The following is a 15,377-nucleotide window of genomic DNA, read 5'->3' on the forward strand; positions in this document are numbered from 1 at the left end:
TGTTTTGCCAGTGATGCTACAGGTAATTGTATACTTGCATTAAAGAAAGTGCTGCGAATTTTTTTCTTTCATCCTCTCCGAAGCCTTTGGGGGCCTTATCTAAAACCCATTAAGTCTCTGCGCTGACATAACTGGCTCTGGGTCCGACCTGCAGGAGTCCTTAGAGCATTGAGGCCGTGGTTTGTTTATGTCTCATTTCTCTGATCAATAACGGGGCTGCCAGGGCTGTGCTTGGCAGAAGGCAGCTAACAGAGGAAACGTTTGCATGGTAGATGTGGGTGTCGGGGGATGGGTTTGATGCCAGTGAGCTCTCAGTCTGCTGTATAGGTGAGTTCTGTCCTTTATTAGGTCCCGTCTTGGATTTTAAGTCGAGTTAGGCTGATATTTAATTCCCTTCCTTCATTAGAGTCTGTACGCTCATTAATGGGCCGGCAATTGCTTCTTTGCATGGTTATATAAAACCACAGCAGAGCCTTTTCATGTGGGTGCTGGTTGTTCCACGGTAACCGTGTGCCCGTGCTTTGAGTTTGTGCCTTGCTGTAGGTAAAGGGAGGATTAAAAAAAAGCCTTTAAGAATTAGGGAAAGACCTTTCCCCTTCAAAGAGCCCTCCTGCAGTCGGAGGGGATCCGTGGTGGGAGCTGCAGAATGGTTTAAATTCCTCTGTAAAGGCTCCAAATGAAGCAAGCATCAAGGCTGGCATTTTCGGGCGCTGCTGGGGACAGCTCTGTCCCTGCTCCGTTTGTGTGCGTAGCTGAAACTCATGGAAGAAGAACGAACCGAAGCAGTGATTCAGACGAGAAGTCGGGATAAATTTAGCTCAAATATTCTTGGTATGTTTGTGGTCGCTGTGGAAATTACATCACTGCTTGTTTTAATGATCAGAATATCACTTGGAAAGCTGGCACGGCTACCCGAGAGGAGCTCAGCAGGCAATCTTTTCAAAGCATTCCTGTCTTTGGAACTGCCTCACCTGCGTTTCGTTAGCTTGGGGGTTGGTTGTTGTATTCCCACCTTGGGCAAGGAGTGCTCTGACTGCAGGTTCTTGCTGCTGAACCGAAAAGGTGACACGCTCTGCAGTGTCGTTATCTGCTTCACACTGCAATTCCGTCTAGGGAGCAAGATTCAGAAGGAGTGCTGATAATTGCTGACGACAAGACCTCCCCCAGAACCAGCCGGCATGTCTTCTGGCTTTCACATCAAAGAGCCTTTGAAAAAGCTTTTATTTTTGCATCAAACAGGAACGTTTTAATTTATTTTTTAAGCCCTAATGGACAGGATCCCTTTTCAGATCTCAAATGTAGCTTGCAAAACAAAAAAGCCATCCCTCCTTAAGCTGGCTTGTAATCACGGTCGCAGTTCTCCAATGCGTTGCACCTGGGATTTGTCTCACAATGACCGAGTGTGAGCAAAAGCTATTAAATAAAAGTAATTTGGGCGAGGCTCTCCAATGCCATGGGTCTGAGTTTCCTATATGTTGGTGGGAAGGGGATGGAACATCCCGGCCTGGTTTTGCTTGGAGCAGCCATCTGAAAATGCTGTGAGCTGCGGCAGGTTCGCAGCACGTACCTTCATTTGAACGTAGCATCCTTGGCTTTCCTCTGCTGAAATGAGAGCTGACGTTCCCAGAAGGGAAACAAGAGGGAAATACTTCCCCCTTCCCCCTCTCTGCTAATGCAGGCGCTTGTGCCACTCTGGGGTTTTGCCGCTGGCTATGGAAGATGCTTTTTCTGGTAGCCCCTGTTAAATTTTTGGCAGCGCATCGTCACGCAGCCTGACTTGCGACCAGCACTGCTTTGGCCGACAGCAGAGCCCCTTTCATCAAAACTCTCCCTTCTGTTCCAGACACAGCTGCTAAAGTAATCTTTCCTCCTCGATATTTTCTCCTGGAAATGTCTGAGGATCTGCTCTTGCTCGCGTGGAAGCCGATGGAAGCGCTCACAGCAAGTCCAATAGAAGCTGGAGCAGAGCCTCGCTTTCTCACTTTTTCTTTCTTTCTTTTCTTTTCCAGAGTATCACGTTCGTATCGTTTCTCCAGTGTCCTTCCCAGCTCTGCTCTTCCCTTGAGCTCTGCTGTTGCCTGTTCACCTCCCTTGATGCCAGCCATGTCCCATGTTTTGATTGCACTTCCAGTTAAGCTAATCTAGAGGTGTTGTCTTCATGATGGGAAGTGGGGGCACCAAAGAGTAAGGTGTTTAATTAGGCTGGCAGATACAATTAAAGAAGCACAAGGAATTGTGTACTGACCTTGGATCTCCCTGCATGGGGTATTTACCCCCTCAGATCTCTTGCAAGGACTCTTCCTTCAGACGTGTCTGCTTTCTCCCAGATCTATCAGCTTGTTTAATTAAGGACACCCTCCCTTGCTACCAAGTTCCTTCCAATCAGTCTTTGTTATGACCATTAGTGCCTGATGGCTGGGTTCAGTTCTGTGCATGCATGAAGTAGGAACACGGCTGTAGGACAGGCAGGGCTGTGGGCCCATGTCCTGCTGTCACCCTCCTAAACCTTATGCAAGGCATATTTTCAGTGAGTTACTCATCTGTTCCTTTAGCTTTTTCTAGAGGACTGTTCCAAAGCCTCGTTTCTCCAACTCTTTGTACTTTCTTCTAATTGGCAGCCGAAATGTATTCATACCCTGCACACAAATAGCTCTCCTCCTTCCCTGGTGTCTCTCTCTGAGTGTATTTATAAACAGTGCTCCCATCCCTATCCAGCCTTCATTTTTCCATCCTCAACCAACCAAGCTCGTTTCATTTGTAATCTTGTAATTAGGCAGTTCGTTTCTCTGATTGATGTCCTTCACCTCTTCCAGATTCTCCTAGAACGTGATAAACTGGAGGCGTGCAAAGTATTTTTACATGTCTTTTCAATGTTGCTACTCCTTTTTTCCTCCTTTTGGGCCAGTCTTTCCAAAATCTTCAAACATCCAGGTTCTTTAAGAGACCGTGCAGGTGTCAGCTGCTGTCCACGTCCTCTGTCTTGTGATGGAGGGATGGAGAATTGGGCACTGCAGTGATGTGCTCCATCCTATCACTGTCATCACTGTTCTCTTGCCACTGTTCTTTTTAGAAGAATATGGAGCAAATGAGTTCTCTGAAAGCAAGAAAGCAATCGCGCGTGGGAATTTTTCCACTCTGATGAAAGTTTCAAAAGAAGCCAAGGTTATCTGTGAAAATGTACTTCGTGAAGCTGCCAATGGGAATTCAGTCCTGGTTTGGTTTCACGGTTATATTGTTTCATTTAATTGGATGGCAGTGGCCTTGCTGGAGATACCTTTCGTGATTTAATATTCCTCTCTTCCCAGCCATGCCTGGAAATGGACACAAAGAAAATCCAGAAGCGCAGTTCTCCTTCTGCATGCTTCATGCCTATCTTCCAGCTTAAAGTCTGGAAAGGAAGAGTGGCATAGCTGGCCTTGCATGCAAAAGCATACATTTGAATGACTCAGGCTGCAGGGCTGGAACCTTCAGCTGGGGCCAGAAGTTGAAAATAGAAACTTTCACTTAGAGTTGAGTCATTTGTGTTCTTGAGACAGCGGTCATCACTTTGCCACAAACACGATGAGCACTCCTCCTCTTAGAAGGGGCACGTGGAGCTGGTGAGGCCTGGCACCTGCCCTCAGGTGAGAGGGCAAAGCCGTGGTCCTCACTGATGAGGACCGTCCTCACATCTGGCAGAGCTCTTCACAAGGCCATTTGTCTCAGTGTTGAGAGTACTTGGGGTATTTCTGTCCTCCTTGTTACCCTGGATGATGATGAGGTGCTTGTATGAATGCATAGCCAAAGCTTTCCGAGGTGTCTGTTGTTCATAACTCAGTTCTGGAGCCCTGAAAAAGGCAGCAGTCCAGAGCATTTTTCTGTCCAGGATTTATTTTTTTTTTCCTTTCAGATTTGCATGAGCAACTGTTTTTTTTTTTTTTTCCTTGCAGACTAAGAGTTCTTCTAAATAGAAAATTTCCAGTGGCTCTGTGATAATTAGTCACTTTGCACCGCTGTACCTAAAATTGTCAGCCTGCCTTTTCCAAAATCCTGTGCCTTGCTGGAAAACACTTACTGCAGATCAGCACTTAGCGTGCGTGGTGCTGGCACGCAAACAATTTTAAAATAGCACCAGATTATGTAGTAGTAATGAAGAAGATCACTTCAGGATTGAATTTTTGTACTGGAAGCATTTTTGTGTGTTCATTTCTGGTTCTTCATAGGGTTGTAAGTTTCCTTTGGAAGCAGTGAGCATTGATGATAAGCCATGTCGTAGATGCAGGTTATATTTGTGCTATGCACACCATGTTTCCCACTGGCTTGGCAAGCAGATCTTAGCGTAAAGCCATTTCTGTAATTCACTTAAATTGTGGGTATTGGGGTGAAAACAAACCACATAAAATGGGCAGAAAAAGTGTGTGTGTAGGGTTCCCTCCTTGTCCTGAGCAGCTGGCGTGTCTCCCTCGCCGAAGAGGGATGTTAGTAATGGTCAGAAGGACGCAGCCCACTTCTGCCCTGGCATCTACAGCAGGATGCTGGACTTCCAGGTGAGCCACCTTGTTCCCCATCAGGCCCATCTCGTTCCCTCCTTATCTCTTCACGGGGACTTTTATAAGTGCTTCTGACCACTTTTTAATCCTGCCAGCTTTATTTTATATTGGAATATTCCTATTTTTTTCCGAAATCTGAGAACGAGACAGAGCAGGTCACTGGCTTTTTGCTACAGACCCTCCTTTGCGTGGTTCTGGGCCAGGTTTTGGTTATGGGGCCTTGTGGCCAGGCAGGGGAACAGCCTTCTGTGCTGGGGCCAGTTCTTGGTCTGTGACCGCCTTTTAAGAAATGAATGAATGAAATGAATGAAACCTTTCTAAATAAATAGGTAAATGCTGTTTTGATGCCTTAGCAAATTAGACAAGGAGCGCTAAAGGCATCTTTGTTTCATGAAGCATTTTGGCTGATTTAAAAAATGGTACAGTAATTGTGTTAAATAAACACAGGTTTTGATTCCTTGTTTGGAATGGGAATAATTTTCAGTATCTCAGAAATTTCCATAGGATTGAAAACCTTTTCCAACCCCATCTCATTGGAAGGCACAATGTAGGACTGACCCCTCATCCTTTGAAATGAGCAGAGGCTTCCCACAGGCTCAGTTTATGGGTTCCATTTATGGATCTGCAGTTTTTCAGAGCAATGGGAGAGGTATCAGTGTGCTACAGAGACTTGTTCTGCACATCAGAAATGGTGATGGCTGTTAATTTTGCAGAACAGCCTGGCAAAGCTTTGTTAGAGTATCACTGGCAAATATTCAGCAGCTCTTGTGAGTTTCTAAGAGTTTGGGAGGGTTTGAAATATTCAGGTCATTGTAGACCTCAGCTCTGCCCCATTTTTTCCTCGCTCAAAAGTCAGAATGGCCAAAGATGAAGCTGGTGGAGGTTAGCTGTGGCCATTTGCTGCTGTTGAGGAATTACTGTCTGGGCTCAGCCCGGAAAGGCAGCCTCCTGCCCACCCCCATCCCCAGCTCCTCGCTGAACCGCAGGCTTGGATTTCACCGTAATGGGGCATGGGGATGAAAATAACTGTCAAGGCTAAGATGCAGTGGTTAATTCAGACAAAGCAGCAGCCAGCCAGCTGACGGCGTGATGCACAGTGGCCACTGCAAGAGCTGTTAGTGCTGGAGCAGAGGTGGGTGGCTAACAGTCCAAGGAATTAATAGCTTAATTGAGCATCGCTGAATGGGAGGCTGTGTTAAAGCTGTCATCTTGATTTGCTTCTGTCTCTGGGAATACCTGCACAAATTATGACAAGGTCAGTAGCAGTTTTAAAGTCTTTCTGTTATTGTAAAACTGGTTTGGAGTAAGTTAGCTTTCTTCCCAGTTTTATCCTGCGTTAAGCATCTCATTTATATCTTTCTCTGGTAAATAGAAATATCACTTGCCAGAGACACATGTCTTATCAAAGGAACTAATGTAGTGCTTAGAAACTCCGAGGGGTTACATGTCAAAGACAGGAATGCAGTGATTTGGGACATAAAGGCAATAATAATCTATATGTGTGCTGCTCGGTTATGCGGCTGTTTGCTGACTTGCAGCATTACCTGCAAGTCCTTACCTCTTCACAGATGATGGCATATTGTAAATCTAGAAATGTTATGTCTTTTTTCCACCTGTTTTAATAACCAGGCCTGAGACTGGAGGTAACTGCATACATCTCTAGCATTGTCAGGGTGCCTTTTATTATTAATTGGACCTCTTTTTGTTTTGTTCCTTGCAGCACAGTCTTATGCATTTTTAAATAGATTGCTGCTGTAATATTTGAGAGGCAATAAAATAATGCTGCTTTCTTATTGATAACCACTGTTTCCATTTTAATATGCTTAATAGGAAATTAGTCTTACCTTTAGCTTCTGTGAAAGGTTGTTTCTCCAAAGGCAAACTTAAAAACTACTCCCAAAGAATTAAACACTGGAAATACTTCCCGCTCTTTATTTCAGAGTCTGTTGCTGTAGTGCAGGCTGGTAAGCGATGCGGTGAGTAGATGAAGGATGTGTTTTTCATTTAAGCAAATCCCCCTCCTTTTTCCTTTACAAACAGGGCTTGGTTTGCTTACAGTCATTAGCAGAATTAGTAGCATTGTCAAATACATGCTGTTGGATGCTATATACTGGATGCTGTTGGAGCTATATAATGTGGACCCTACTGAGCAAAGTGCGAAGCTGGTTCCTAAAGCTGTGCAATCCAAGAATTAGAAAGACTTTATTGCAGCGCATTCCATGATCAGTGCGAGCAGATCCTGTTAGGAAAGCCACAAAGCATTCAGGTAAAGAGCATGAAGTTCATAGGGTTAAAGGCGTAGGCAGAATTTCTTTGGATTTTAGCCCAGATTTTTGCTAAAAATGACTGATGCATATACTGGCAAAATGTTATTCCCAGCCTACGTGAATGCAGTACCGATGACAGTTCAGTCATGCATCTTTTAGAAATAAAATGGCCTTGAGTCAGTAGAATGTACTTTTCCACTTCCCCCCCCCCCCCCATTGATGAGTATAAATTAAGCTTATAAAACATGCTGCTTCTTATACAGATGAAGAATATCAGAAATGAATATATTATTTCTAAAGTCTCCAGAAAGTCCTCTGTGAAGTGGGTGGTTTGGTTCTCAAGATGCTCAGCTTTTCAGTGCACGGCTTCTGTGTTTCTGGGAAGTGAGGAATGGTTGGCCCACCTTCTTTCACTCAGTGGTAGAAAGCTCCAGTTGACTTCTACAGAGTCGTGTGGGTAGAGCTGTTGCTTGAGGGTAAGATTCCCATCACTCTCTGACTCGTCAGTTTTGCTCTTTGCAAGCTTGGAATTAGTTCAATTGCAAGATATTTTTTTTGTTGAAGATCTTTCACATCTCTTTCCCTCAGGTCGTAGGTGGGAGGTCAGTTTACTCTGCAGAATACATCCATAGAAGTCTTGCTGACAGCTACATAACAAACGTCAGTGATGAGCAGCACTATCTTTCTGCCAATAATGTTTAAATATATCAGTTTCAAACAGTAGAATTGCCCAGATCACTAAGATTCAACGAAGCTTTTATTGACATTTACTTGCTGGACGTTCGTATGCGTCCTCACTAGTAAGTTATGGTTAGATCAATAAAAAATTCTGATTTACCTAAGACAGGGCTAGCATTTCATGTTGGGACCAAAATAAGCTATCTTGAAGACTTTGCCAGCTAACTCTGGGATCACATAGCCTCCACGCAGCCAGCCATTTGTGACTGCAGAAGTGCCCATCACCCGTGGGTGATGGCCAGCCCACGTTCTCCAAGCAGTGGTGCTGTTAGCAGTTGTTATAACAACACCATCACACTGGAAAGGACTTAAAGAATTTTTGAGGGGGGCCAAAAGTGTAAGAGGAAGCATGATGCATCAGCCTAGCGTTTTCATGAAGTAGTCATTGGGTAAAACAGAAGCGATCTTGGTATTAGGTCTGGTTCTCTGAGTTCCTCCTTCCCTCAGTCACGATAGAAATATCATCTCATTTCTTCAGCTTCTGTATAATTTCATTGGCAGTGGACACTTCTTACTCACAAATTGCTTAGTGTTGGGCACGTTTGGAAGAGGATGAAGAACCATGAAAAGCAAGCTTGATCTTTATTAAGTGTTGCGTATGCAATCCATGTTGCAGCTAGAGAAACACGGTTCCAGGTGCGGCTCTTGAGCGCTAGTCTGCAAAATCAGGGTTAAGACCAAGAGGAAACAGAACCAGTCCCTTCTTACAGCATTTATCTTTAGGAACTAGCTTAAAATTGTTGAGCTCTATCAGCCCTGCTCTGCAGCTTCCTGCTCAGCTCTCCAGCTGTTTTGGATCTCTGATGTGAGGCATTCTGTCATCCAAGGGGAATTCCAGTCCTCCTTCCAGACTCAGGATTTCATCACAGCCACCGAATGCACTGAGGCTGCATCTCGAAGTCACTGCAGCGCTTGCTTGCATCTGTCCTTGACTTTACTCAGACCAGTTCTGAATTGTTGGATTGGAGAACACTTTTGCTTTCAAGTTCTCTTTTTCATCACCTTTAAACAGTTACCTGCATAGGAATCATTTGCATTTCCTACTTTGTTGTCTTTGATGAAGAGAATTAAAACATAAACAAAATACCTAGAGGTCCGTTGCAGGTCTGCTCCCTGGAGCAAATGCTGGATGATTTATTTTCCCATGTACTCCCTAAAACTGCAGAATTATGAGGCATGGAGAGCGCTGCACCCGTGGCATGAACTGAAATTTATCATCACATTCACCTTCCTGCTGTTTGTCCTTCACACGTTCTGCATCATCTGAGCAAGGTTATTGATGTGGGCACGTTTTAATGGCATGAATCTCTGGAGCTGTCTCCGATGTCTGGGTGATCCGAGCTTCGTTTAAATAATTGATGAGAACTGTTAGAATGTATTGGTGATTTCAGACTGCATTATTCAAAGGTATTTACTGACAGTTGGTCCAAATTTTTACTGACGTGTTGGTCCAAATTTACTTCTTTTTCCAGGCTGCATTAAACTAGCCCCTGTGTGAGCTATGTGCCTATTTTTTAAAAAGAAATTAAAAGTAAATCCTTGTTAACTCGTGAAAATCGGTGGACTTGAAGGTCTTGGCTTAACCAATTGCAAATAAGCAGTAATGTTTTAGTAGGAAAAAAGGAATACAAAAGAGTCTCTTTCCAAGTGAAAATTGACTCTGTTCTCTGTCCTGCATGTATTTCTTTTGTGCTTCTCAGTGCAGTCAGGCTGACACCGTCCTCTCCAGGCTCACAGGGCCCCCTGTGCTGGGTGGGCACTGGGAGGATCCATGGGGAGGGAGCATCACGACCCCAAAGGGTTTGCAACCTCAGCGTGTGACTGAGGAGAGGGGGAGCCGGGCCCAGGAGATCAGTGCCAGAATCAGGAGTGGACCTGAGCATCTCGCTTGTAACTCAGTGGCTTTCCTGCTGAAGTGTGCAGCTTTCCCCATCCTCCCAGTTGGGGTGGGGGACGAGGTTTTCATGTCTGGCTCTGTTAGCCACCGCAAGCCTCTCCTCTAATGGTTTGAAGCTTTTAATCTTTGACTTGCAAGAACTATTCTGGCTCCTAGCAGCATTACAGAAAAGAACAAGTCTAGCCTAAGGGACTCGCCAAGTCTGACCGAGGTAGCACTGGGCATCTTGTGTAATCTTTTGCTCTATTTTCCTAGAGTAAGATTTCTCAGTGTCTTTCCTTTCACTGTAGCTGTATAAATCTCTGGAGGGAAGTGCTGGAGGAGTACGGTGGGGTTATGTTTTGTAAGCCCTTCCCTCCTCAGGTTCCTGCACTGGGGGAGCTGAGTGTGTGTGCTGCAGCAGAGCATCCGTGTGTGTGTGTGTGTGGGAGCTCTCACACCTTCCTTTGGAAACCACCTCTGGGAGCAGCTGGGGAACTCGCCGTCCCTTTCGGTTTCATGTCCCTTCTGGAAAGTACTGTGGCATACAATCCTTTTCCTATACCAGACAATTTAGTGTCGACATTTTTTTTTTTTTCCCCTTTTTAAAAATGGTACGTGATAAATATTCCGCTGAAAAATAACTCGCCACTTCTTGTGTTGCCAGGATGCATTGGTGTTGCAGCCGTACACGAGTAACGGACAGGGACTTCATCATGATGCTTCTTTTCTACTTTCACTATAGGAACTGTGGGCATGGGTGGCAAACACTCCACAGTCGGCGAAGTCTCCATAGTTCAGACACCTGTGACAGAAAGCATTCAGGCTGCTTACAAAGCTGGAGACACCGCTAAAGCCCAGGAGTTGATTAAGCTGTCATGTGAGGAGACTGCACTGCAGGTGGAAAAGGTAGGGTTAGCTTACTGCTCTTTCTTGAATCTTTCTGGCCTTGAAAGCACTGATCAGAAAGATGAGATGAACCTCAGGGAAGAGCATGTGGAGGAACAGCGTCAGGGACTGGAACCACGGGGGGGGAATCCTATCCACATTGAAGTGAATAGAACTGAGGTCAGTGCTGCACACCAGACTGCCAGTTTGTTGGAGTATGTGTGGGTGTGTTGGCTTTGTCAGATGCAGAGAGTCCTGGGCTTTTCTGCCTGCTCTCCAAGTGCAAGCCAGCTCTGATTCAGAAGCTGTGTTACCACCTGAAAATGGCACTGACCTCCAGCTAATGTGCCCTGCTTTTCAGGTGCATGTAGGACTTGATCTTTAAGGGGTGTATAGCACCTCAGGTTATCAGGATACTGGTTTTGCAAGGCAGAGCCCTTGCAGACATTGCAAGCTGCTTTAGCATGGAACCCAGTTCTACAGTCAGTAAGTGCACAAAGCGCCTTGAGCACTTTTGCACTAAAGTCATACAGGAAAAAAAAAAAACAAGCAAAACCAGCAAATTAATCTAATTACTTAATACAGCAATAACAATTAAAGTGGCTACTAGTGTTTATGATGTTCTCAGTTAACCATGGTGACAGTTTGTATGCAACTGCATGAGCACAAATAAGTACGTAGCTCTAGAAATGCTATCTTCCTCTGCTTGCTCCCTTTATAGAGATGCAAGGAAAGATCAGAGAGTTTGTTTTGCTGTCTTTTCTTCACCAGTGTCAGCTTTTAGGTATTGCAGCAGCATATGGAGATCTGCAGGCTGTCAGGTATTTGCTGAAGGAGGCGTTAGTGGTGTTACCAACTGAACCTAATGATGACAACGCAGCTGTGGTGGCCACGTATTTTGGACATAAGGATGTTGTGAAAGAACTGCTGGATTCCCTACATGGTGAGCCTATTGGGTTGCTTCTCCTTTTCATTTGGTATCTGTTTGCTGTAGCTTCAAGCAGGCATTTATTTTTATCCCATCCCTTGAAAGATGAGGGAGGTCAATTCTGGGAAAATGCATGGAGGGATCTAATCTCTGCTGTGTTCTAAGAAAACTTTATCCATGGGAGAAAAATACGTGAATAAAAGTACTCCATGTTTGCAAATTGGAAGTAGAGGAAGATGCCATTGAGGCAGTTCATTCCATCAGCCCTTGCAGCTGGATGGTGTCCCAGAACCCACAGAGAAATGAGGGGATTTTCAGGAAACAGCATCGTCCCACTCTGCTGATCCCACAGACACAGCAGTGCTGGGAGTGAGCGCAGCAGGGCTGCCTGGTGGGTAACAGCCTGGGTGCACAGCTGGCAGCACGTCCTGTGCTCTCCTCTTGGCATTTTGATACAACTTTCAGGGGGATTCCTTATTTTGAATCGTCATTGTGTTTAATTTGCATTTTATTTTTCAAATGATTTGGTGACAGAGCAAAGCAATTTTTAGACTTTTAGCTCATTGCTCTGAGCCTGGCCCAGGAGCTGTGTTTGGGTCCCCCGTTGCTCTCATCACTGCAGGCTTTGCAGCTGCTTCACACAGGGACCTTCTGTGGGTGGTGTTGTTTGTAGGTGCTCTATAAAACCTGCAGCTTTCAGAAGATGTTATGCAAGACTTGAGTGCTGGAACGGGCTGCCCAGGGAGGTGGTGGAGTCACCGACCGTGGAGCATCAGGCCTTTTCATAGCCACTATTTGTGGATGATCTGGCACATTGCAGGCCTATGGCATCAACTAAGTCAATGCCTTGTCTTTTTGGTAGGTCCCAATACTTGCCAACAGCTCCTGAACTGGATGCTGGCCATCGCCTGCCAGCAGGGACATTTGGACATAGTCAAACTCCTCATTCGTGCATACAGTGCTGACCCCGAGAGCTGTGCAGTCAGGAGGAATGAGTTTCCAGTTCTTATACGGTTGCCTCTGTATGCTGCCATAAAGGCAGGTATGTATTTGCGTGCCTCAAAGCTTTGTCCCGCTTCTGCAAAGTCTTTCAAGGAATAGGCTGAGTTGTTCCAACCTGGGAATGTATTAGTGTGGGCTGGCTCATCTGGGATTGCTCTGGATTTCCAGCAAGATAAATTAAAACAGAATTGGCTCCGAACTGCTTGACTTAGCCAAACTTAAGTCAGGGCCTTTCTAAGTTAGATTACTGCAAATGCTGAGGGACTGAACTTTCCTTATTAATTTTAAACTCCTAGGGAAATGACCCTCCAAAAATAGAAAAGCTTCAAGCGAAAGCGTTACTGTTACGGATACTGTGGCACACAGGCTTGATTTTAGGCTGGATAATTTACACTTCAAAGCACAACTGTGAGTGTCACTTAATAAGATGGGGGAAAAAGAGAAGAAAAGAAATGGAGCTTGGGCCGATGTTTATAGAGAGTGCCTTTGGTGTCTCGGTTTGACTGAACTGAATCTTATCAGTGGAGGAAATAGTCTTTGTATATTCAGTTCCCTTTCTGCACACCCCCGTGTTTTTTTTCAGAAGTGGTTATTTCCCAGGATTTCTGTTCAGCTCCTTGTTGATTCGTTTGCTTGAGAAGCAGAGAACAGACAATCTGCCTTTTCTCTAAAGGGAATGAAGATGTGGCTGTGTTCTTACTGCGGAACGGAGCTTTCTTTTGCTCCTACATCCTGATGGACAGTCCTGAATCCAGCAAGCACCTTCTGAGGAAGTACTTCATTGAGACAAGCCCACTACCAGGTAGTGCTCCAGCAAAAACAGTAAGTAGCTATTTATCTGTCTGAAGGGATGTTCTTTGGAAGGAGCGCCGCGTTAATAATTGATGTTTGTCCTTGTGTCCCATGTGGCTGGTGATTCTTCTTCTCAGCAAAGAGCCTTGTGCTTTGCCACCCTTTCAGAGCATGAGCTGTGGAGGTGGCTTTCATGTCAGTGCAGAATTGGAAGGTGTAAACCATTAGGCCATTAAAAGATGGTGTTGTGCGAGATGCTGTGTGTGGCACCTCGCACTTGGCTATTTTAACATCGACGTGTGAACCAGGCTTCTGCTGTGAAAAGGAATCATTGACTTTTGCTCAAAGTCTTACAGAGAAATGAGCGCTGCGGTAGGCTTCTCTGTGATCCTGGGTAAATTGGTTCATTAGGCTTCTTTCTGTGGTGCATTCTGGTCACAGGCTCCATGCTGCCAGGAGTGCTAGCATGGCTGTGTTAGCTGAGCACGTAAATCCTTCTCTGCCCCTGGGTCTCCTAGCTCAGATACAGCACATACAGACAGGCTCGTGTGTCTTTGGGTTAGCTAGAGCATAGGTAGAGCAAGCTCACATCTGTTCAGTGTATGTTCCTCCCAACCTCAAATCTTCATCAGTAAAAGATGACTGGTGGCCTTTACTATCACTCACCGAGGGCATCTCAGCTTTCTGCAGCAGCATTGTGAGTGTCATGTGTGATCAGATCACGTATAACCCCACAAAATGGGTTTGTGATGGGACTCAGAGGCCAACAAAAAGTAATTAAAGCCATTTTAGGTTGACAAGAACTGTTGACTTAGCCACTGGTAGCATTTTGACAGCTGGGGGAACATATTTGCATCTGTGTCTTCCGCTGTAAAATGTGGAAATTTAAATTCCTTGTATCATAGCTGTTGGAAGGATTGATGCATAGTAATGATGCTGTGAGATCTATGGATGAGTGGCATTGTTTTCATGCAGGGTATTATTACATTTCATGACTATTTTGTATCGTTGTATAACAAGGTTGTATTCTTAATTCTCTTCATCTTGTATTATTCAAGTCGTCTTTATTCAGAACTGAAAAATGTCTCACTGCACATGCTATTACTGCTTTGTAGGGCTATGTGTAGCACTTTGCATTCTTTGTACTGTTATCCACCAATTCTCCATTTTCCTCTTCAGTGTGTAGATGAACTGCAGTTGAATGGGAGCATCAGAGCTCCAAGTTAAGGAAAGTTTTGGGATCGAGGCTATGACTGCACCGATCCCACTGCTATTTGAGCATCTGTTTGCTCAGCTAGAGGTGGTGTGGAGTGTTGATTCTGCTTTGGTGTTAAATAAAACCAAGCAGAGAGATTCTCATAGCATTCCAAGCTTTTCTGTTCTCTGTTTTCCTGCCAGCGCTGTCTTGCTGGATTCCAGACAGTACTGCAAATGGTAGGGACTATGGTCCACATATGTGACCTTGACTTAATTGGGTTCAGTCAAGAGATGTAGAGCCCTCCCTATGTCATTCTTAGTTTCAGTGACAGGTAGGCAAAAAGAAGCTAAATCCTAGAGGTTTCTGGACAAGAGTTGATCAAACTGCATGCCCATTTAGAAGGAAAACAAAATCCGACTAATGAGATAAGTCATCTTGAATAAGCTTTGGAATAAAAGTTTGAATCATAGGGAAGAGATCTGTTTTCCATGTGAACTTGCTGGCAATATTTAACTTTGCTGCTGTAAAAAATGACTCAGCCTTGCTCTTGTCACACCCTGAGCAAAGAAGAAGTCTTAAAACATCAGCTAATTGCTGGAAGATCTTGGTTTAAAAAGAAAAAAGAATTAAAAAAGAAATTAAAGCAGGCACTCAGAAATTTGACCTTGATTCTTCTAGTGGCTGTTTGTTTGCAATGTGTTGCATATTCAGGCTTTTTCTCTTTGAATTCATTTTTGTAGACTGGCCCGAATTCAGGCAGATTTGTCCTCGTTTGCCCGCAGGGCTCCGGTCTCTGGGAAGTGACAGACACATACCTTTATGATTTTTTAAAGTAAGGCTTCGTGGCAGTTGCCAACTGATAAAGCTGATAAACGTCGGTCTCTCTAAGTGTGTGCCGTGATGCCTTCTGCAGTGGGAGGATCGCGCGGAGGCAACGGCGTGTCTGGCAGCCAGCTGGGTGGACAGGCTGAGCATTGCACAGTGAGCCCCGAAGTTCCAAAGGGCTCGTCCTGTCTGTGCTAGCTCTGAGGGAAGGCCCTGCACAGTTGACCTCCAGTTGGTTTCGCAGCAGTGCACGCTCCCAACTATGCGTAAAATGTGGTTGGAGCGTCTTCCAGGCTGCTCCTGTGCTCTGTGTGCTGCTGCCCTTCCTGAGGCA

General features: G+C 45.0%; 1 protein-coding gene across 5 annotated transcripts in view; it reads left to right on the top strand.

The window, feature by feature from the left end:
- The window catches only part of LRRK1 (leucine rich repeat kinase 1), a 67,900-nt gene that overhangs the window by 7,924 nt on the left and 44,599 nt on the right, over window positions 1–15,377 (top strand). For all 5 annotated transcript variants that reach the window (XR_002441746.1, XM_021406961.1, XM_021406959.1 and 2 more), the window contains exons 3-6: window positions 10,156–10,319; window positions 11,070–11,241; window positions 12,089–12,268; window positions 12,902–13,050. Coding sequence is in view for 4 of the 5 variants with exons in the window: in XM_021406961.1 (XP_021262636.1) it covers window positions 10,156–10,319; window positions 11,070–11,241; window positions 12,089–12,268; window positions 12,902–13,050 (665 nt within the window). In the remaining variant the exon portion in view is untranslated. The remainder of the gene's footprint in view (window positions 1–10,155; window positions 10,320–11,069; window positions 11,242–12,088; window positions 12,269–12,901; window positions 13,051–15,377) is intronic.

Source organism: Numida meleagris, chromosome 9 (genome assembly GCF_002078875.1).
Source record: "Numida meleagris isolate 19003 breed g44 Domestic line chromosome 9, NumMel1.0, whole genome shotgun sequence".
NCBI lineage: Eukaryota > Metazoa > Chordata > Aves > Galliformes > Numididae > Numida > Numida meleagris.